General features: G+C 33.9%; 1 protein-coding gene across 1 annotated transcript in view; it reads right to left on the bottom strand.

Annotated features, from left to right (window-relative positions):
- LOC108295031 (ubiquitin-conjugating enzyme E2 N-like) overlaps positions 1-9,860 on the bottom strand; it is a 34,707-nt gene extending 24,847 nt beyond the window's left edge. The window contains exons 1-2 of the mRNA XM_037734422.1: positions 9,664-9,860; positions 9,432-9,505 (exon numbers count right to left, since the gene is read on the bottom strand). Coding sequence (XP_037590350.1) covers positions 9,432-9,505; positions 9,664-9,860 — 271 coding nt within the window. The remainder of the gene's footprint in view (positions 1-9,431; positions 9,506-9,663) is intronic.
- Between the last annotated feature and the right edge of the window lie 12,655 nt (positions 9,861-22,515).

Here is a 22,515-nt window from a genome sequence, read left to right as displayed (position 1 = left end):
TATAAACCGTAAATCTTATTCAGAGTTGTTCCCTTTGAGAATGAGGGACAATTGAGGTAATAAATAAGATAGAACACAGGTATATTTGACCATACATGTCCTGAAGAGAACTCATTGAACACATTTAAGAAGTTCTAAATCTTTCATGAACTAACTTATTAAATAAATTTTTAAATAAAATAATTAATTCAGGGTTTGGCAAGGAGATAGAAGTCTTTTTCTTATCATCAGCCAAAAATTGTCTTAAATAACTAGATTTCATGAAACTACAATTAAACTGAATGACAAATATGTACAATATAAATCATCATTTAATATATCAAAAAACATTAACTGAAGGAGCATATGTTTGCATAGACACATATACACATATATCACTTTTAAAAAGATTGCATATATTCACAGGAAGAAGAATTTACATTATGTTTCTAAAGCAATGGATCTTTGAATGGAAGTATTAACTCTACCATAGAATATTTTATCGGTCTGTTGTAAGCCACTGAATCTTCTTTTGTTAATTTATTAAAAAAAGTTTAATACATTTATTAAATGCCAACTATCTGGAATATAGAAACAAAGTGACAGTCCCTGAATTAAAGAAATATACATTGTGGAGAGGCACATACATATATACATATATATGTATATGTATATACAATATACGTAGTGGAGAGGCACAATACTACCCAAAAGTCATTGATCCATTGGAAATTATTTTTTAATCTATTGTCTTTTAAGGAATTAATTATTTTACAAATTTATTGCATGCACAGCCCAGGGGTAGGCTTATTATCTGGATGTACTTTTATTTATTTATTTCTCTCTCTCCCTCCCTCTCTCTCTCTGTATGTGTGTATATATGCATATCCTCAGCTTAACACAGAGAAGCACACCCTAAATGACTTAAAATAAGGTTCCCAGATAAAATACAGGATGCCTATATTTAACTAAATGTCTTGTATTTTTATTTGCCACATTAGGCAACCCTTCTCTAAAACTCTTACCAACTACTCCCCGCAGTGATTATTACAACTCTGAAGGGTAGCATTCTCCAGAGTCAAAACCCAGTGAGAAGTGATGAACACCAGCCATTATAATAGCTGACAAGTACTAAATACCTAGTGCTGAGAAACACCCAAACTGAATGAAAAGCTTATTACTCTGTCTTAACCTAATTGGAGTCTTACTCAATTCTCATGTGCCCTAGCTAGAAAATAATTTGATTCAAAAATAAATTTTTCATTTCCTCCTGTTATGGTTTAGCTTCTGATTTCTGTTATAAGAGCCTTAAATGGTCATGGCTTGAGCTCAGTGTAAAATATTCTGAACATAAATCTTGGCTTTCTTCTTTAATTGTTAAAAAAAAGTGACCATTTTGTAGCTGTTCTTGTATATACAGAAATATTCAGTGTTTTAATTAGGCTTACTCTACTTTAAAGGAAGCAACAGGCCTGCGATTGCCTGGGCACTAATAGTACATAATATAGCCAATTGCAAACAGCAGTCTAATTTGTTGATTTCAAGTGAAGTGTAATTATATTGCTTCATTTGCTGGGCAAATCATATGAGAGTTTCTCTAAATCAGCCTGATTGTGTAATGAAGAGCTAATTACAAACAGCAGTGTTCTTGCAGTAAATTTATTGTAAGTGCTAATGCCAGGTTGGCTCCATTGTGACAATGGTTCATTAGTACATTAGCAAAAGCAACTGTGGGAAAATTCCCAAGCAGGGCTACCGGTCTCTCTGTTTCAGAAGCTGCAATGATTACATCCTTCAACGTGTAATTACTAAGAAAATGGTGTTTGATTTAGGTTTTGGCAAATTTTTAAAAAGAACTAAAAGACATTTTTAGAGCAAACTGAAATAATTTGGAAAGCCTTCTTGTCAAGCTTAATTGGTGCTTCATTTCACCAGGTGTGTCCTGGAAACCGAGTTTAATAAGAGGCTGTTTTAAGCAGTAGGCCATTCTTGACAATTGAATTCTCTCATTTCCTCATTCAAATGGAATGTATTACTTAAAAGAAATACATACTTATATGTACTTCAACATATTTACTTCATACTTATAGATAAGTATATATAAATATGTATATATTTAATACGTATATGTAAGTATATATAAATATGTGTATACTTAATACTTACATGTAAATGTGTATACATACTCCTATTCCTACATATATATATATACATATATGTTCTCCTTGCATTGAAGTGAGGTGAGTTAATGAAGCTCCTGTTAGATAAACAAAACAAAGGGTCAGCAGCTACACATATTTCCATGTTATCTCACATCCTAATATCTGGGGATTTTTCTTCTAATGAAGTGGAAATACCTGAGCTTTGAGTTTTGAAACAGCCCCCTACTCCATGTAGCTGGATTTTATAAAATAGGCTGCTCAGTTGAGCCAGTTGGTCTTAAGATGGCCCTCATGCCATTTCCCTACCTTCACCTACAGAGTAACCAAAACTGCTCATTAATCTCTTGCTTTTATTGACTTTTTTTATCACAAAGTTTTATTTCTCTGTATTATCCTAACATGGAGCTTTAAGATGCAGATTTTTCCAGAATCCTTAACAGTTCAGTACATTGCTTCATAAACTTTAGTAGGACATTTATGGAAGAGCCCTCTCCCAAAGATATTGAAAGTATTATGTCTACAACTAATATGTTGTATTAATTAATTTTCAAAGCATTTTCAAATATGTTTGTAAGTAACGTTATTGAATATTCAGTTGCTATGCTCTCAACTCTAAATCTAGTCTTATCGATCTCTAAACACTTTGCTTCTCTCTCCTAATAAGAAAAATCATAAATAAGCACATATGCAAAATTTCAATGTAGGCTAATTGGTATGAGTATTATGTATGTATTGATACATACACATTTCATTCTCTGTCTCTATGTTTTTTCTTTCTTATTTGCTTGTTTGAGATGGGGTCTTGCAGTGAAGTTCAGGATGAATTCAAACTCCTGGGCTCAATTCTTCTTCCTCAGCCAAGTGGCTGGGATGAAAGGCATGTGCCATTACACCAAGCAGAAATACATATTTTTTACAAATTAAAAAATAAGTCAGAAATATATCTTAGTGGATAAATTATAAAATGAAAAATGCATATGCATGCTAACTAGAAAATTTAATATATATGTATAAATGATTGTATATACAAACATACTCATTGTCCGTTTTATGCTGGGAATTAATGGCTTTAGCCTAACAGCTGCACAAAAAAATATTGCCTTCAAAAGAAGAAAAATAAGACTATCAAATTGAATATCAGATCGCTATTCTGCTATTTCTAAAGACCTAACCATAAAACAAGTTAGTTTCCTGAGTTCTTACAATTAATTAGTGGCAGAGCAGAACTGGAGATATTTGTTTTCTGATGGTCAGGCCACTTCTCTTAGTTCACTAGGCTAAATTTGTCATATATTGTGGCCTCTATCTAATTTTGTATCTTAGGTTATTGCTAAAATAAACATCAATACTTTTCAAATTTTACGTCAAACACAATATTTTTTGTATCCTTTAAAGTTAAAAAGTTTATTTATATTTTTAAGTTTATTCATAGTTTCAAGAATTCAAGATGAGAACCAAATATTAAATAGCGTTTGTGTGTTTAAATGTGGATTAATGTCCAGTTTATCTTGTCCTCTATCTTCTCCCAGTAAATAATTATAAAAATTATCTGATATCTATCACTATCTTTTTAAAAAAATCATTTTAAATGTGTCAATTTTATTTAAAATTTGTGTGTTTAAATTTTTATTACTACATTTACAGCAAAATTTATAGGGCTTTCAAGATCTTTCAGGATCATCTGAAATGTATATAATCTAATTCTTCTATTTGTGTACACGTTATCATTGCTCCATATTCATGCTTCAAATCAGTCTTCTAATTTTCATGTTTATGATTGCTTATCATATTATCCAATATGAACTTCACAAAATCAATAATCTGATTGAGGGTGTAAGCAGGAAAACTAAGTGAATGGCAGTAGACCAGTGATTAATGATTTGATCCATGTAGAAAACAACATTTATTCAAAAATCACAGCAATGAAGTAAGCTGAACTAAGTGATAAAAAATTCATGAAGATGTAAAATTATTCAGGCATATGACAGATTCTATGGCAGCAAAGGCACAAACTTACATTAATGTCTACTATGTGCAAATGTAGCATTTCTTTCTTGGGCATTACTGTCATTTCATGTATCAATGCTTCTCTGTTTTGATTTGTTTAGAATCTATTTGAATAACTCTTTGTAAGATATTGAACTTTTTATTGGGGAAAAGGATCAATCATTGTGTAATGAATTCATTTTTAGATTATGTCTACACAGCAAAACATAATATGAATATTTGCTTTATTTGATGCCTGAGGCACAAGGTCCATTGACTTTGTGGGCTGAATGATTATATTTGACTTTGCTTAAAGTAACCATATGCATCATTAAAACACATACTGTTCTTTGTTCTATTCAGAATTATCCTCAATAAAGAGAAAATGGAATTGAATGTTTAGCTAATTCCATACAATAGCTATACTACTGTATAATTTATAAGCAGTGGGTAGCCTAAGAATATAATTTTTTTCTTCAAGATTACTGTGTGGAATACAAACCAAGTCTTTCTTCTAAGAGTATAATTTGCCAGTATATTATTTTGCCAAACATTTTAAAAAGGATTATTGAAAATATATAGAAGGCCACTTTAGGAAACTCTACCTTTTGCTTGCTAATACATAAATTGTAACCATTTGTTCTTTTTGCCACAGCCTTTGGGTATTCAGGTAAAATACCTCCTTCAGAATGTTCCTTAGCATGTCTTATTTTTATTGACTCATGAACTTGAAAATATATCTTAATATATTATTATGTGAGAATAGTGGAAATGTATTCCATTATTAAGCAAAAACTGTATATACAGAATCCGTCTGAGTGCTACCATTTGTCTTCCCTATGAATTTCCTATCTCAAGAATGATTGTATACTTAATTTGTTATTTTCATCTATATCTGTACATGTGCAGATATAACAGATTGTATAGTATGGACTTGTAGAGAATGAAAAAGACCTGTTTGGGATTTGAAGGAGTCCAAACCTATATTAACATAAAAGCAAAATAAATTTTAAAAATTGATATCTGTATGTATATACAAGTAAACATAGTTTATTGCATATTTACATATGTGTGACATAAATATAAAATGTATAAAAATAAATTATATATCTGAAATAGAAGCAACTCTACACATGTGCATTATTATGCCTTTCCTCTGCTTTTGTTCTCACTTTCTTCAGATTGTACCCTCATTGCTTAACCTGAATCCATAAACTATTTGAGGTAGCTGCTAATCATTTGTTGAATTTAATTGATGCTGTTAGTAAGGGAGGAAATACTTCTCTGTTGTTACTTTAGTGGAAACCATGGTTGGAGGACCACTGCTTCAATGACTTGCTGACTGCTTCCGTCCACTTGTTCTCCACTGGATGTTTCCACTCTTAGGATATGATTTTAAGATTTACACCAACAGTTTCTCTCATCCAGAAGTATATTTTTACCAAAAAAAATCTTCAGAAACTAAACACTGAAATGCACCAACATATTATGTTCATTATTTTGAAGTTAATAGCAAATACTAGAAATCATTTACTTTACACAGTACCGTTCCTTAGTATTATTAAGCCTTTTTAATTTAAAAGATGTTGAATATTTTCGTAAGCCTTTCTAATTTAAAAGATGTTGAATATTTTCAGTTCTAAAATATTTTAATAAGAGCAGAAATATTTAAAATGTTATTGCTACTTAAAATAATATTTGAAAATAACATCTGCTATAACTAGCCTTAAAATAGGTGATCATTAGCTAAAATGCCTACTAAATTGTTTTCAAAAAATGTCTTTCAGTTGAAGACTAAATCAATGTTTAAAGCAGCCAACTGGTGATTTATATCCCAAGTAACATATTGCAATTAACCAGCAATTATTAATGATGCTACTTCTAACCCCAGTAATCAACAATTACACAAAGTTTGATAATAGACTTTATAAGGTCCCCATTATCAATATATAGCTCATAGGACTTAATTAAAACTAATTATTATACTGACTAATCAAATATCTAACTTTTGTTCCAGAGGTACATGCATGCTACCACATAAAACAATAATTGGATTTTATAGATTATTAGCCTCCATACTGCTTTGTCTAGTATTGCCTTGACAATAGTCGTTGGTACTCGACATTAGTATAATGAGCTTACAATCACATGACATAAAATTCTGAATTTGCATACATCTAATCTCATGAATGTCAAAATAGAGAACTTCTGATATATGCTAATGAGAACGTTTTAGTGAGGAAAAGTTACCATAAAATACAGTGTAGAAAAATTTTATTGGAGGCTATATTCCATATTTCCATATACATTTCCTGATGTTGATATTTAAAGGCTAAAACAATCATAAACAACTTTTTAGATATAATTACTGTTAGTAACCAGAACTGCAGGCATCATAATCCTTTGTCTATTAATTCAGTGTGGCCAGGTATGACTTTTTGAACCTGTATTTTAACTGAAAAGAAAGAACTTCATATTTGTTGAACATCTATAATGGGCTAAGCAATGTGTTCGATACTTACTGTAGACTACTTTTATTAATCAACACATCTACTCTGTGAAACAGATAGAAACTGAGACTTAGACAGATGTGGTGTCTTGTTCTACTCAAGATTACAAGGTTTATAAATGTGAGAAAATTTTATTTTCAGATTTTTCTACTTTTACATGTTATATAATTATTGTAGAATACTCACAAGAATAAATCTTTATGCATTAAAAACAAAATACCACAATCAATTGCAAAATTTAAATTAAATTTTTCTAATGTTTTGTTATTTGAAATAGCAATATTCTGGTATTTTTATTAATGTTAAAGAACTTATACATAGTATGAAGCTTATTTTACTATGTATTTTTCCATAAAAAAATTACTTTTTGGTTGTATAAAATACAAATAAAATTTACTGTCTTAACCATATATATGCAGTTCAGCAATATTAAGTATATTCACATTGTTGTGCAACAAATCTCCAGAACTCTATAATGTTTTAATTCTACACCTGAATAGAAATAAATTTAAGGAATAAAACAGGCTCATAATCTTTGTAATTGCTCTTAAAAATATCTCTTAAAATATTATTGGTCTTTATATGAGGCAAGCAATGCCATAACACTGCATTGCAGAGAGATTTAGTTTGTGACACTGGTTTTATGTCAGAAATGTGACTTACTAATTAGCTAACAGCCTTAATGTTTGGGTAAGTTGTGTCATCCCTTATAGTCTGCAAAGTTATTCAATGAAATAATTTTCTAACCAGAAATTAGTAGAAATATAACTTACTTTGATCCCCCCAAAGAAGTCCCAGAAAAATAACCAAAAAGGAAAAAAAAAGAAACATACAAATGCATCTGATTTTTTAAGTTTACTTTGGTAGGTATAGAAATTCAAACACCATCAGTTAATTGTACGGGCATTTTTTATTGGCTTTTTTATTTCTCACTTTATTTTCTGGGTTGCTTTATGATGTTGTGACACATTGATTTTCCCTCCTACCCCCCATTTCAACAAAGCCTGTAGAAAATAAAATATCTTTATTGTTACATAACAGCACAGCAGGCTTCACATTTATTATGGGACCAAATAGATGAAAAAGTGGCTTTTCATTTTAGGCAAAGCAAGCCACATTTGAAGAGACCCTAGGGGTTAAAAGGTCACAGTTATGTAAATTCACAAAATAATTTCTGATTAAATGAACTATTGTACCCCCATTTAAAAGGAACATCTATTTTGATTTTTTTTTCTGAATTTTAATTGTTTGTCTTTAATATGTCAACATGAGTATATTTAGTCAGCAAACATGAATATGTGTTTGCTGATGAAGCAGTTACATTAGGGGAAAAGGGCTTTTAATGGAGTAAGAAATTGGTGAAGATTTATATGAGCACTATGGAATAGCCTCTTGTTATGGAAAATGATACATGCCTCTTTACTAAAAGAAAGAAAAAAACAAGATTAAATTAACTGATATTGGTGATGTCATAAGCCACTAATGCAGAGTTTGAGTGGTTTAGAAATATCAGAGGAAGCTGGTAATGCAATTACTACATTAGCATGTAGTTGGAATCTGGTTTTCACCTGCAAAATAAACTTCAATGAGACATTTATTTGCCCTTGAGTAATGGTAATTGTCACTAAGTTTCCCACGTTACAAGGTTTTCAGTGAAATTGTCTTTTCATGTATTCCATGGAAGAGCAAATGTTTGAAAGTAATGCTGATGGCAAGAAACTCAGCCAGTGCTTTCTAAGCTTTTTTGCCTCACTGCACATATTGGGGGAAAAAAGAAGTACAGCACACTGGAATATACAGAAGAGGCTTTTTGTAGCTATAGGTTCCAGTTATCCTCAGGGTTGAAGGGACAAAATCTTAGCTTAGCTGCAACCTGCCTGGGACACACCAGGATGCTATGGGACATAGATTGAGAAACTGAAATGTATACAGCATTCATTGATCCATGTAACATACGCTTCTTTAGTACCTACGATGTGCCGGTTGCATTGTAGGCCATGGGGATAAAATAGTAAGAAAATCAGACAAAAATCTCTATTTTCTTGGAGTTTATATTCTGAGGGGAAAATAGAAAAGTAACAAGTTAAATAAGGGAAATATAGCACATTACATGGTGATACTCTTAAGAAGAAGGAAAAAATGAGTGAACTGGAAATATATTTCATTTATTATATATTCATTTCTTTTTATTTTTATTGTTTAAGAAATAAGATCTCACTCTATTGCTCAGGCTGGAGTGCAGTGGCACGATCATGGCTCAATGCAGCCTCGCCTGCCCAAAACTCAAATGATCCTCCTGCCTCAGCCTCCCAAATAGTGTATGGCATCTCTCTTGGTTAATTTTTCCTGTTTTTAAAAGAGACTGTTTTGCCTTGTCGACCAGGCTGATCTAGAACTTCTGACCTCAAGCGATCCACTCATCTCGGCCTCCCAAAGTGCTGGGACTACAGGGGCGAGCCACCAACCTGATGGAAATATTTCAGATAATGAGATTGGGAATTTTCTAAGCAGGAATCTTTAGAAATATAACATTACTTCTTTGATCCGCCCAAAGAGGTCCCAGAAAAATAACAGCAACAACAAAACTGAGTCCTCCTGAGTAGCTGGAATGACAGGTGCAAGCCACTGTGCCTGACATGTTCTCTCGGTTAATAGTAGCGAGGCGGTCTGTGGTTCTTTTATCTCAAAGCATCATTTATGCCAGGAGCAGGGCTGTGCACCAGAATCAGCATTAGCAGAAACCACAGACAGCATAACCCAACCGTGTCATGCTGAACATAGAAACATTTCTTACTAAGTGCATCTGCAGAGTTGCTACAGTGCCAGTGAATCTGCTGAGGGCTGCCTTTGGAAGCCAGGCCAGTGATACTGTGGAGCACAACTCATATAACACAGTTATGAGGGTATTTTTCTTATTTATTTTTAGTGACAGATAACATCATACATTTTATTATGTACATGATGATTTGAAGTACATATACATTGTGGAATAAAAACAAATACATGATGATTTGAAGTACATATACATTGATGCCAATGATGGGCCCTCCTCCTCCTGGGATGATGCCAGTGGGACCTGCTCCTGGAATGAGGCCACCCATGGGAGGCCAGATGCCAATGATGCCTGGGCCCCAATGATGAGACCTCCTGCCCATCCCATGATGGTGCCCACTTGGCCTGGAATGACTCGACCAGACAGATCAGGATAGAGGGGAGGCCTCATTCTATCAGTTTTATATTACCTGTTCCGCTTCACCAGGAGATCATGCTGCTGCAATGCTGGATTTTCTAAACAGCATAAGGAAGACTTGCTCCCCTGTCTGATCAAAGAGAATAGTTTTGGAGGGGAGAGGTGGGGCAAAAAAGATGCAGTTTTCATTTGTATTGGGAAATGTGAAAATAAACTTGTCAACTCTTTAAAAAAAATTGTGGAATAGCTAAATCTAATTAACAAATGCATTACCTCATATAGTAATTACTTTTGTCGTAAGAGCATGTAGCATCCACTCTCTTTACGTTATTCAAGAATACATCATCAATGATAATATATCATCTTTAACTATAGAAATGGAGAGTCTGGTGGTCTTCCCTAGAAAATTGCTGCAGTATGGACAGTGATGGTCAGCAGATCCCTTCCAAAATTTTCTCTGGGTAGTACACATGGTGGCCACTTCCAAATCAACAATTCATTGAGTGGCAGTCGGGGAGAGTCTCTTATCTCAGCATTTGATTACAGTTTCTGTGCCATAAGGCAAAAGTGAGAATGAATGGCTTTTTCCATATACCAGGAAGCTTCAGATATGACTAAATAAACCAAGAGAAAAGGGAGGGTAGGAATAGAAGACTCTGACTATACCTCACCGCTGTTCTGAACAAATGCACATGCAAACATCTGAACCTGAGACCTGACAAGTTCCGACAATGTTATTTACATGCCAAATTCTTTTTATTTATTGCATTTTAGGTTTTAGGTTACATGTGAAGAACATGCAAAATTGTTGCATAGGTATACACGTGGCAGTGTGATTTGCTGCCTTCCTCCCCCTCACCTATATCTGGCATTTCTCCCCATGCCATCCCCCACCAACTCCCCACCCCCCGCTGTCCCTCCCCTGTTTCCCTCCAACAGACCCCAGTGTGTAGTGCTCCCCTCCCTGTGTCCATGTGTTCTCATTGTTCAACACCCACCTATGAGTGAGAACATGCGGTGTTTGATGTTCTGCTCCTGTGTCAGTTTGCTGAGAATGATGGCTTCCAGGTTCATCCATGTCCCTACAAAGGACACGAACTCATTGTTTTTGATGGAATGGCGATTATTAAAAAATCTGGAGACAACACATGCCAAGTTCTTTACAGAAATACTCAAGTTACACACTTACTAGATAAATGTCAGCTGAATAAGCAATGTTTTGCTGTTCGATCAAGCTTTATCATTTGCTTTAAAAATCATATTTCCAAGTTCCTTTAAAATTAAACTTTGAGATATTAATTTTATTAACAATGAAGTGAGAAAATATGAGAAAAAAAATCATGAAATTTGAAATTTGAATTGGTATTATGATAATCGAAAACCAGCTCCTACTTTGTTCTTTATTTCAGGATAATCTCGGGCTTTTTTTTTTTTTTTAACATTAGTTAAAAGGGGGCAAACCTCCAAAATGACCACAGATACTTTCTGCCTTCTGGAATATATACACTTGTATACTATCCTATCACATTATACCAAAACTGGTCTGTGTGCTTTGTAGCATATAGCAGAAGTTATGTTGTATCACTTCAGAGATAAAATTGTAAAAACTATGGCTTTCATCCTGAGTAGATGAATATATGTATCTCTCTCTGTCTCTCTCCCATTCTCCCTCTCTCCTTCTCTGCCACTCTTCCTCTCTCCCTCTCTTTCTGTCTCAGACCACTAACTCTGGGGAAACCCAGGTTCCCAGATTCTATGTATTAAGCATCCCTACTCTGTAGAGGCCCTCATGGTGAGAAACTGAGACCTCTAGCCAACAGACATATACTTGTGCTAGAAACTTCTACCTCCAGGGTGGTCTCTGATAACTGTATTCCCAGGTGACACTGCAATTCTGACCTCATGAGGTTCTCTGCGCCAGAACCACCTAGCTAAACCAGGCCAAGATTACTAATCTGTGAGATAACAAATGTTTGTTGTTTTGAGCCATGAAGTTTTGGGACAATTTCTTATGCAGTAATAGATAACTAATACAGTTAGTTCCTGGGGGGAAAAAAAAACTCAATTCTCAGCAGATTCGCATGTTAAAAAAATGTTTATTACTCACATAATGTGCATTGTCTATATATATTTGCTTGGATAGTATATTAGTTTGTTTTCACACTGCTGTAAATAACTGTCCAAGACTGAGAAATTTATAATGGAAAAAGGTTTGATTGACTCACAGTTCCACACGGTGGGGGAGGCCTCAGGAAACTTACAATCATGGCAGAAGGGGAAGAGGAAGGAAGGCACCTTGTTCGCAAGGTGAGAGGAAAGAGAATGAATGCTAGAGGAACTAACAAACACTTATAAAACCATCAGATCTCATGAGAACCCACTATCATGAGAACAGCATGGGATAAACCACCCCCATGACCCAATTAACTTCATCTGGTCTCTTCTTTGACATTTGGGGATTATGGGGATTATAATTCAAGAAGAGATTTGGGTGATGATATGGTTTGGCTGTGACCCTACCCAAATCTCATTCTGAATGTGTCCTGAGAGGAGCCCAGCGGGAGGTAACTTAATCATGGGGGAAAGTTACCCTGATGCTGTTCTTATGTTTGTGAGTGAGTTCTCAAGAGTTCTGATGGTTTTATAAGGGGCTTTTCCCCCTTTTGCTCAACACTTCTCCTTGCTGTTGCCATGTGAAGAAGGGCAGTTTTCCTCCCCCTTCTGTCATAATTATAAGATTCCTGAGACCTCCCCAGCCATGCTGAACTGTGAGTCAGTTAAACTTCTTTCCTTTGTAAGTTACCCAGTCTCTGATATGTCTTTATCCTGAGAATGGACTAATTCAGGTGGGACACAAAGCCTAAACCGTATCAGGTAGCTTTCCTGGATAACTGTGGCCAAAGTGGTGACTCTAGAATTCAGGCTGCTCACATCTTGTGACTCCATCATCCTGAATCTTTTAAATTACCTGATGTCAGGAATGGAAGACCAGTAGAAGAAAGAGAATGGGGAAATGTATTTTGGTGGGCCAGGTTTGGAAATGGCACACATCACTTCTGCCACCATCCACTGTACTCAATTACAGTTTCCAAACAAATTGCATATTGACAATAGGTTGGGAATACACACCATCATCTCTGTTACTATTACCTAAAGAACTGTGACAAAGTTAGCAGCTACCAAGATAGAATCTGCACAATCTGAGAGATGTCACCAACAGAATTTTGGCATTTTCATATGGCCATATTACATGGGCTGTGTGATTCACTTTATGAAATTATCTTTTAATTAGGAAATATTTTCAAATGAGAAATTTTTATATGTAAGAAGTTTAAAGTAAATTAAATATGAGCAAAGCAGCCCAAACATGTGATTTTGACATTAAGACATGCTAATCCTAAGATAACCAGACATGTTTGCTAACACATCAAATGTTAAATGATGTCATTCTAAAACTGTCACTGAATACCACTCAATCATAAAAACAAATATAAGTGTAGGCTTTGAAAAGTAGTCTATTATTATAAGAAAGTCATCCAAATGACTCAGAATATGATATGTTTTAAATTACTATAAAAATATATAACATTAACAAATGATGATATAGTAAAATTCTTACAATATATTTATAGAAGTCCAGATATGTATAGACACTTAGATAAGGCACATTACATAGGTTTTTCAGAGTTTAGTTTTGAAATATTCTGATAGTCAAACTTTCTTTTTCCAAATGAAATCATAGATGGGCACAATGTAAACAAAAATAATACAGCTCGGTATTGAACAGAAAGTCCTTCATTACTTGTGAAACCTGGAAATTAATTATTTCACACTCTTATGATTCTTAGAGACATCATTTAGAAAATGTATTCATTAAGATTGTTTTTAACAGCAAGTAACAAAAACTCAACCTCATAGTCAATTTTTTTTTTTTTTTTTTTTTNTTTTTTTTTTTTTTTTTTGCTCGTATAACAAAATCAGAAGGCGTGTGGACCAATAATGTTAAACTGATACCTCAAAATTTTCCTGGCCTCTGCCTAATGCTGACTGTCTCAGAGTCAAAAAAAATGACTTACAGCTCCAGAAATAGAGCCATGTTCTCAGCAAGAAGACAGAGAAGGAAGCAGCAGTGCCTGTCATTTCAAATCTTTCATCAGGAAACATTTTTCACAAGTTCCTCTGTCCCCAGCCTCAGAAGACTCTCACTTAGTTCTCATTAGCCAGACGTGAATCACATAACTATTCAGAGCTGAGTCAAACTGGCAATGCAATGAACAGGGAAATTCTGATTTACTTAAACGGGATTCATCACATGGAACTGGGTTTCTGCCGCCCCAAATGAAAGTAAGTTTCTGTCACTCCAAAGAAAGGGAAAAAAAAAGATACTATATTGGCAACTAAGAATATCTACCACAAGTAGACACTATAACAGATGTAGCTCCACTTTTGATTACAGCAACTTGATTTTGAAATTGCATTTACACTTTGGCAACTAATATTATAACACTGCCCTAGAGGCAATTCTAAGGTAACATAAAAATTGGGTCTAGCAATGCATAATACTTGAAAGCAATTGTTCATAAGCATACACCATGATAACAAATATTCCCCTGTAGGTTTTCAATATAAATGAAAAGAGATGCAGATGGGTCTGTTTTACAGCCAAGTATATTTCCACGTGGCAGCATGAACTGAGGTTAGGCATAGGAATTAGGCTTTTATGATGATCAAAAATGTATGTGCTAGTAGCTCTACTTGACATTAAAGGTAGTAATTTATCTTCTTTGTATTAGTTTTTTTTGCTATCTGTGAAACTGGAATAACATTCCCATCCTTGTAGAGAGATATAGATTACTTGAAAAGGAAAAGTATTCTACGTTTCCAAAGTGCTCAATAAATTACATGCATTAAATTGCCATTGGTTTGTTTGACACGTCAGAAAACTTTCAGTATTTTTTAAAGAGTCCCTTTCCATTTATCTTTATTTCCGGATCTTTCCCCAAATGTCTAAGAATCTGAAAAGCATGTCTTTCTTTCATAGCCTGCATGGAAGACAGACTTTATCTACATCAACTTTCTGAACTGTGAAAGAACTTTATGAGCCTATTGATTTGGAAACTGAATCACAGGGAAGTTTTGTATCTTACAAAAATGATTGTTAATTTATAGGACATGTTAAGGTGTTTATTATTTCTTATTCTATTTTTCCTCACAATTAATCCAAATTTCTATTTTCTAACCTGATCACAAGGTGAGGTATTGATATGCTAGAAGCATCCAAACTAGTAGTCATAAGATTGAGATTTAATAGTGGCTTATCATTGATTAGCTCTGCTAACAGAAAGTCATTTAGAATCTCTGGATCTCAGCTTTCTCATTTACAAAAATAAGGTGATGCTGTCTTTCCTGTTTTCATGCAGAATTTCCATCATCTAAAATGTACAATTATATTTTCCAAATTACACATATTTCCAACTTATATGTGTATATGCAGGCATATTTGATATAATTATGAAATGATTTATACCTCTAAACCCAATATGTTCAATGTAATAAATAATATTTAGCATCCCCAGATGCTAAATATTCACTGTAGATTTTCTTTCTATATAGAATGAAGGATAATTTGGTTTGAATTTTCTATTGTATTTCATGCACAAGGTTGATCTGTAGGTTTATTGTCAAATATAGACAGCACACTGCTCTTGGTGGAACACTGTTGGATTCAATTTTCTGTTGTTTCCTGGTTTTTAAAAAACAATCATATTTTCCAATTGCCAGTCGCCACAACCAAAGTCCTTTCCTAGAAGTTCTTGAATCTTTGTGTCTTTGTTATCTAAAACTTAACTCTGTCATCTTCTGAGGCTATCTTGAAGCTCTCAGATTTAGGCAGGAAGACTTTACACATCATCTGGTTTTACCCTGAGGCACTTCAGTCAGCTGAAAAGGTTTTGTTGTTGTTGTTGCTAAATTGTGTATCACTGCCTTAAATTGGCTGTTAACTTGAGGTGTTTTAATTAATGTGAAGGTATTATTGAATCTTAGTCAATAAAAGGCTTTTAGAATCTCATCCTCTTTTCCATTTGGCAAGGTTACCCATTTCTGATGTCTCTGTTTCCTTTCATTTAGGCTTGTTGACTGTCAAATTCTTTCTTGTAATACTTTGTCAGATATTATCAATAGCTACCTTTGTTTGCTATTAAGTTTCTGTTTCCAGACTTTTCTCTAGGAAATGAACTTTCTGTCATCAAAGTAATTGCAGACAACACTTTGACCAAATATTCTGCTATCAGTTTACATGACTGAGCAACTTTCCAAATCCAAAAGTAATTTGTTCACAACTCATGACTCAACTGCTAAGGCAATGCAATTTTGTCTAGAAATTTCATTAGAGTCTTACTTTTTCTCTGAATCACTTTCAGTACTAGCTACAGAATTAATACCCAAATCTCAGTGGCCAGTAGCTTATCACACAGATATTCATTTTCTCTTCATGTTCTATGTCTAACACAGCCCTGTGAGGAATGCTACTTTACACAACCACTCAGAGGTCCAGTCTGAGGGAGGCTTTGCCCCCTGTGATGCCATGTAGCTCTGGATTAAGTACTCATGGCTTATTGCCCTGAATGGTTATATGGCTCAAAGTTAATCCAAAGGTACCCTGTCAAGGAAAAGCAGCACTCACAGAATGTTCTGTGAGGTCTTTTGTCTTTGCCACATTCACCTAAATCAACTTGTTTGAAGGTCTGGAAATATATGGGTATATGATTCAATAAAAGCTCAAAGAATTTTTGCTTTAAAAGATTTTGGAAGAATCAGACATTTAAAGTACAGGCTCAGAAAGTACAACATTCAGGGTAGGTGAAGAAATGACCATATTAGTTTAGGTCCCCCAATACCTCTAGCTTAAATCGAGTTTAAATTAGGAAAAGAGAAGATTTCTGAATTGTCAAGGAATAACAATCTTCAAAACTGATTCAAATGTAATCTAACTTTTCAGTGCATTCCAGCTTATGTCTTAACATCTGTGTCTTCTTGTCATATGAAATACTGCATAAAAATAGTGCAGTAAGATACTTTCAATTGCATATTTTAGAAGAGATAAACTAATACAGTTACCATTACCATATTCAGTTTTTCACTCTTCATGTATCTAAGTGTATATATTTGTAAATTAAGTGAGAAATCCCCACATTTTCTGTAAGAATGGCTAAAATCAAGGATATTTATATGTGCCAAACATTTGTTTTTACTGGTACTTTTTATTGATATAAATAAAGAGGATTTTAATTCATATTAGACTTAAATATATAAAAAGTATATACAAGATAACTTGGAATGAACATTTTTTTCCTATAATGAATATTTTAATTAAGGTAATAAACCTTTAAAAGTAGACATGATTATAGTAATATAAATGTGGTTTAAAGAGTAGCTGATGACACTTGAGAACAAAACATTTAATTTAAAAATGAGTCTCCTTTCACATTTAATTTCTTTTTGTCATTGTCTTATTTCACAGAAATTAAAAATTTCTATAAAAACAGGGTAATTGTTTCCTAAAAATTCATAAGCTTGTGTTTTATATTCCACCATAAAGGTTTCAGCCCATGGTTTATAAGCTTATAATTGTTTGCAGTCACTGATTGTAATTTTATGAATAAAAATTGTCCTAGGTAATCAATCAAGAGGATTATGTAAATCTGAATTTTCTCATAATTGTCTTTATAGAAGAAATATACCAAAAAGTAAGAAACCTTAATATTGCCTAAAAACTTGGTCATTCCTGACTCTGTCTGATTCTCCTTCCGTTTATGTGCTTGTGTGTGAATCAATATCCTTTTATAATGAAAAAAAATATTTTTTAAATGTAACTGTTCTTTTTGTTTATTTCTTCCAAAGAACCACTTCACTATCCAATGAAAACAATCTGTGGCCTTCATTCTCCAAGGGAAAATATGCACAGAATTCAAGCATAAGACCTCAGTTTGTTACTAGACCCTGGTTAAATATTTGCTTTCAAACAAAAATTCTTAATTTGTTTTTTTTATACCTGGGATAAATGATGCTTCTTCCTCTGGGGTCTACAGTCTTTGGCTAGATTCCTAATATCTGTCACTCAGACAACCTTCTTGGATGATAGATATACTGCTTATGAAGAGCTTCAAGAACTGCCTATCAAACATATGCCTGATTACAATGTCATTCCTCTCCTACTGCCTGCAACCCAAATTGTCCACTTCGGTTTCTAAGACCTGTAACTACTTTGACCACTTAGATTATAACTAGGTTTAATCTGTTTCTATGCTGTAATTTTGCATTGATTTCTCATTAACACTCAGTTTGCTTCTACAAGCAGAGATTACTTCAATGAGACAGAAAATACATTATTATACCTCTGTTATCTCAAAGGAGTAAAATCCAGATGTCAGTTTCAAAAGATTTCTATAAATGTTAACCATGGTGCTTGAATTCTTCCTGGGCAAATATTTAAATAATATAATTTAATTTTAGTGTGTACATTTAATTAAAAAATAATTTATAGATATACTATTAACTGGAAACTTTTCAATGCTTGATTTATTATTTTTAAGTATGGTATTTTTAAGTCACTTCTATCAGGATCTTTTAAATTGAAAAGATCTGGAAATGAGCAAGTTTAAAAACCTGTCGGAAAAGACAGGAATGGAGACTAAGGTTGGGAGGAAACCAGAAAAGGCCATTTTGAATGTTTATACCAAAAGAAAGTAATGAATGCATGATGCTATGTAAATGAAATATGAATGCCACTTTACCTACTTTACCTGGGTGAGTATTGGCTGTACACATTTCCCCAGGTATCCTCTGCCAAGATGACTTCTTCAGAAAATGGCCATGTCTGATGATGATGACAGGGCAATATTGTGTATACAGGAGAAACTATCAGTAGATTTTGTAGGGAAATGAGAATATTCTAGATATACTATGTATTGCATGCTCTGTCATGATTTGAGATGTTTGAATTCAATCTATGCATGCTTTTCAGAGTTCCACAGAATTAGGTACTGCAGGATTGTTAGCCAGGCATGGTGGCTCAAGCCTGAAATCCCAGCACGTTGGGAGGCCAAGGTGGACGGATCACCTGAGGCTGGTAGTTCGAGACCAGCCTGGACAACATGGCAGAACTCTGTCTCTACGAAAAATACAAAAATTAGCTGAATGGGGTGGCACGTGCTTGTGATTCCAGCTACTCAGGAAGTTGAGGCAAGAGAACTGCTTGAACCCAGGAGGCAGAGGTTGCAGTAAGCTGAGATTGCACCACTGCACGCCAGCATGGGTGACAGAATGAGACTCCGTTCCCCATAAAAAATAATAATAAATAAATAATTGATTAAAATTAAAATTTAAAAAGCTATTGCCATTGTTTTTCTACTCCTAGACAGTTGCTCTTGACTTTTTGTATGTTGCTTCTCCATCTTTTAGAAGAAAGTATCAAGTGGAAACTTAACCATTCTGTTGTATTTGTTTTTGGCGGTTACTTAGAATGTAATGCTACAGCAGTAATTAAAACTGTGCCCATGCATTTGATCCATGAAGATAAAGTTTCTCACCACTGATGCAGTTAAGAATGAGGCTTAAAGTGTGAAAAATTACCCAAGTTTTTTTAGTCTGTTTCATTTTTATGCCACTTAAAAATGCCTCTATGACTTTCAGATGTAGTCAGCAGCTTCACTCCACTGATCGTCATTAATCCTTCTGTGCTGAACATTTTGCATTGTTTACAATTGTCCTAATCTCTTTAATCTACAGGCAAACAGACAACAGTCACTAAGACCCCATAGCAAAGTTTTTACTGTGCCAAATCAGGTTAGGTGATGTATTTCATTTACTGGTTCTTTTATTTATATTTAAAATTTAAAAATTAAAACTTTTTTTAGGTTAAAGGTTATTTTCAAGAATGTTTGCATTACATTCAGCTTCTCCTGTGTTCAGCAATATGCATTTATCTCACCTTCTCATTGAGGAATAATGCTCTTTTCTCCTACATTGATGCAGGGCTTGGCCAATGTACCTTGTTCTGACTGCTGGAATGTTAGCAGACATAACCCAGCAGGGCCTTACATGTACTGATATCATGTGACTTGGCTTCTGTACCTTGAATGACAACTGTATGCTCCTTTGGTCTTAGCTCCAAAACCTTCACATATGGAGCAGATCTGAACCCATCCTATAGTGAGGAACCAAGCTAAGTCAACCCACAGCCTGAGGTGGAGGGAATAGCCAAATCCTGCCTAGATCATCCAAATTGCAACCATCCTGCAGGCTTATGACTTAGAGAATGAATGCTTGCTATTGTAGATGAATGCATTTTGGAGTAGTTTATTATGCAGTGTCATTGTGGAAATAGCCAACTGATATAACATCTAATATTAAAATTCTTGCATGTTTTCATTATTCTCTGACACATGGGCTAAACAAATAAATTTATGTGACAAAGGAGGAACATTATACCCACATTAGGAAGTACACAATATAGAGATTTCCAATTCTCAATATCATTGTCCAGAGTCATCAACATTTTTAATTAAAGATGATTGTTTTCATAATCACATAATCATTTAGTGTCTTAAAGGATTATTGAAATTTTTTAAAAGTAGCAGTTTTCTACAAGATTTGTGATCAAGACATAGAGAATTTTTGTAGTAATTTTTCTTCATATCAGAAGTTTTACTATGAAATTAATGAATTGTCTTGTTATCCCTGGAGAATTTTGTTTTTACTATTGTATGAATGGTAGGGTGGTATATGTTTATATGCAACTTTATAGAGTGTGTGTGTGTGTGTGTGTGACATAATTTTGTGGTTAGGTGTGTTCTTCAAAGACAAATGAATTTCATGAATATTGAGATTTTTTTTCAAGAAAATAACTCTAATATGTTATATGTTATCTAACATCCTGTTGATTAATGACCAGGCTTTCAAACCAAAGTAACATAGGTCCCAGTCCTGACATGGCTCTTTCTGGCTGCAAGCTTTGGTGATAATAATGTTTACCTCATAAGTTCATTGTGAGAATAAAGTGTGATTGTGTATATGAGGCAATGAGCAGAGTGCCTGGGACACAGAAACTGCTTTATTTAATAGGATTATTTTTGCTATAATTTATTAGGTATTTGAGATTTCTTTCTTTCAAAGACATCACCTGCCTTGTAATGTCTTTGCAACTTTTAATATATTTAGTGTAATATGAGGCAGCTGGGATGCTGATTTTTTTTTTTTATAATAATATAATAGTTCTACAAACTTAAGCTTCTGCCCATAAACATATCTGGAGTGACTTTCAAATTGAAGCTCTATGAAGTTAACAAAGAAAGAGTTCATAGTATGACTAAAATTGCAATGAGAAGTGAGGATGACATGCATTTTAATAGATGTAATTCTGTTGCACACTGTAAAGGATGTGGTGTGAGTTTTGTGTCTGTCTAACTCCGTCTCATATGTAAATTCTTCATAGTGTGACTAAGGGACATGTTGTAGCCAGGCTAGCTCAACTGAGGACCACAAACTGAGATATCTCTCTTGCTTCAATATTTATTTGCTTATTTTTATGGCATGCTTTTGTTGCCTCTGGCTTTTGTTTACTTTTGTCAGCACTAACTGCAGAAAAGTTTCAGAATCTCTTTAAATATCATTTATGTTGTGATTCTACTTGATTCTAGACATTTGTAGAATAAAACAATGACTCTGCTCTCAGTAAGTTCATAATTTTGTGTGAAAAACCAATGGAATATGAATTTTAATATGTCCCTGATTAAAGGCTAACCTTTGGATATTGTGCCATGATGTGCTTATTTATGGAAGTCTACTTGTCTACAGTAATCTGTTTAAAAGTGAGCCATTCATTTTACTAAATAATAGAATAGAACTCATGTAATTTTCTCTCTTTATTGAGTTTTTACTGTCTAGGCTCATTGTCATGAGTGATAATTTTTCTAGAAAAAGAAAGTGGCATGAGTATTGTGACAATGAGGGTCATTTCAGCTTCCATTAATAAGAAGATTCCCCTTCTGCATAGCATCAGAACTAATAAAGGATAGTCCATGGCACAGTACCATAGCACATATTGTGCAACTCCATAAAAAGTCATGTATTAGGAGCAATAACTCCAAGATTTTATTTGTAATTGCTTCTCAGTATAGAGAATTCTACGCAAGCACCACATGGTAGTATGTGCAACAGGAAGTTAAAGGGTAATGTGTTTGTTAAGTGATTAAGTAGGAATATAACTATATATGGAGAGTAATAGGTTGCAAAGAAAATTTGGAAGAGATTGAACTAGTTGTACATCCTTCCTGGTGACATTCTCAGTGAACCTCAACATGATAGCAACTCTGAATGCCTCATGTATACGACATCCAAAATGGCTCAGATTAGAAGGCCAAAATGGTAAATGTTGCAATTTATGAAATATGTATAAAATAAATTTATGAAATATTTTAATTGTTCCTTAGTGTATATGAGTTCAGGCAATGTTGTAACACATTGCAGCACTATTTATAATAGCAGTGACTTGGAACCAACCCAAATGCCCATCAGTGATAGACTGGGTGAAGAAAAGTGGCACATATACACCATGGAATACTGTTCAGCCAAAAATAAGAATAAGTTCATGTTCTTTGCAGGGACATGGATGCAGCTGGAAAGCAAA

This window comes from Cebus imitator, unplaced genomic scaffold, assembly GCF_001604975.1.
Source record: "Cebus imitator isolate Cc_AM_T3 unplaced genomic scaffold, Cebus_imitator-1.0 Scaffold615, whole genome shotgun sequence".
NCBI classification, from domain to species: domain Eukaryota; kingdom Metazoa; phylum Chordata; class Mammalia; order Primates; family Cebidae; genus Cebus; species Cebus imitator.
Note: the sequence above shows the minus strand (reverse complement) of the source record. Positions and strands in the feature narration are given on the sequence as shown.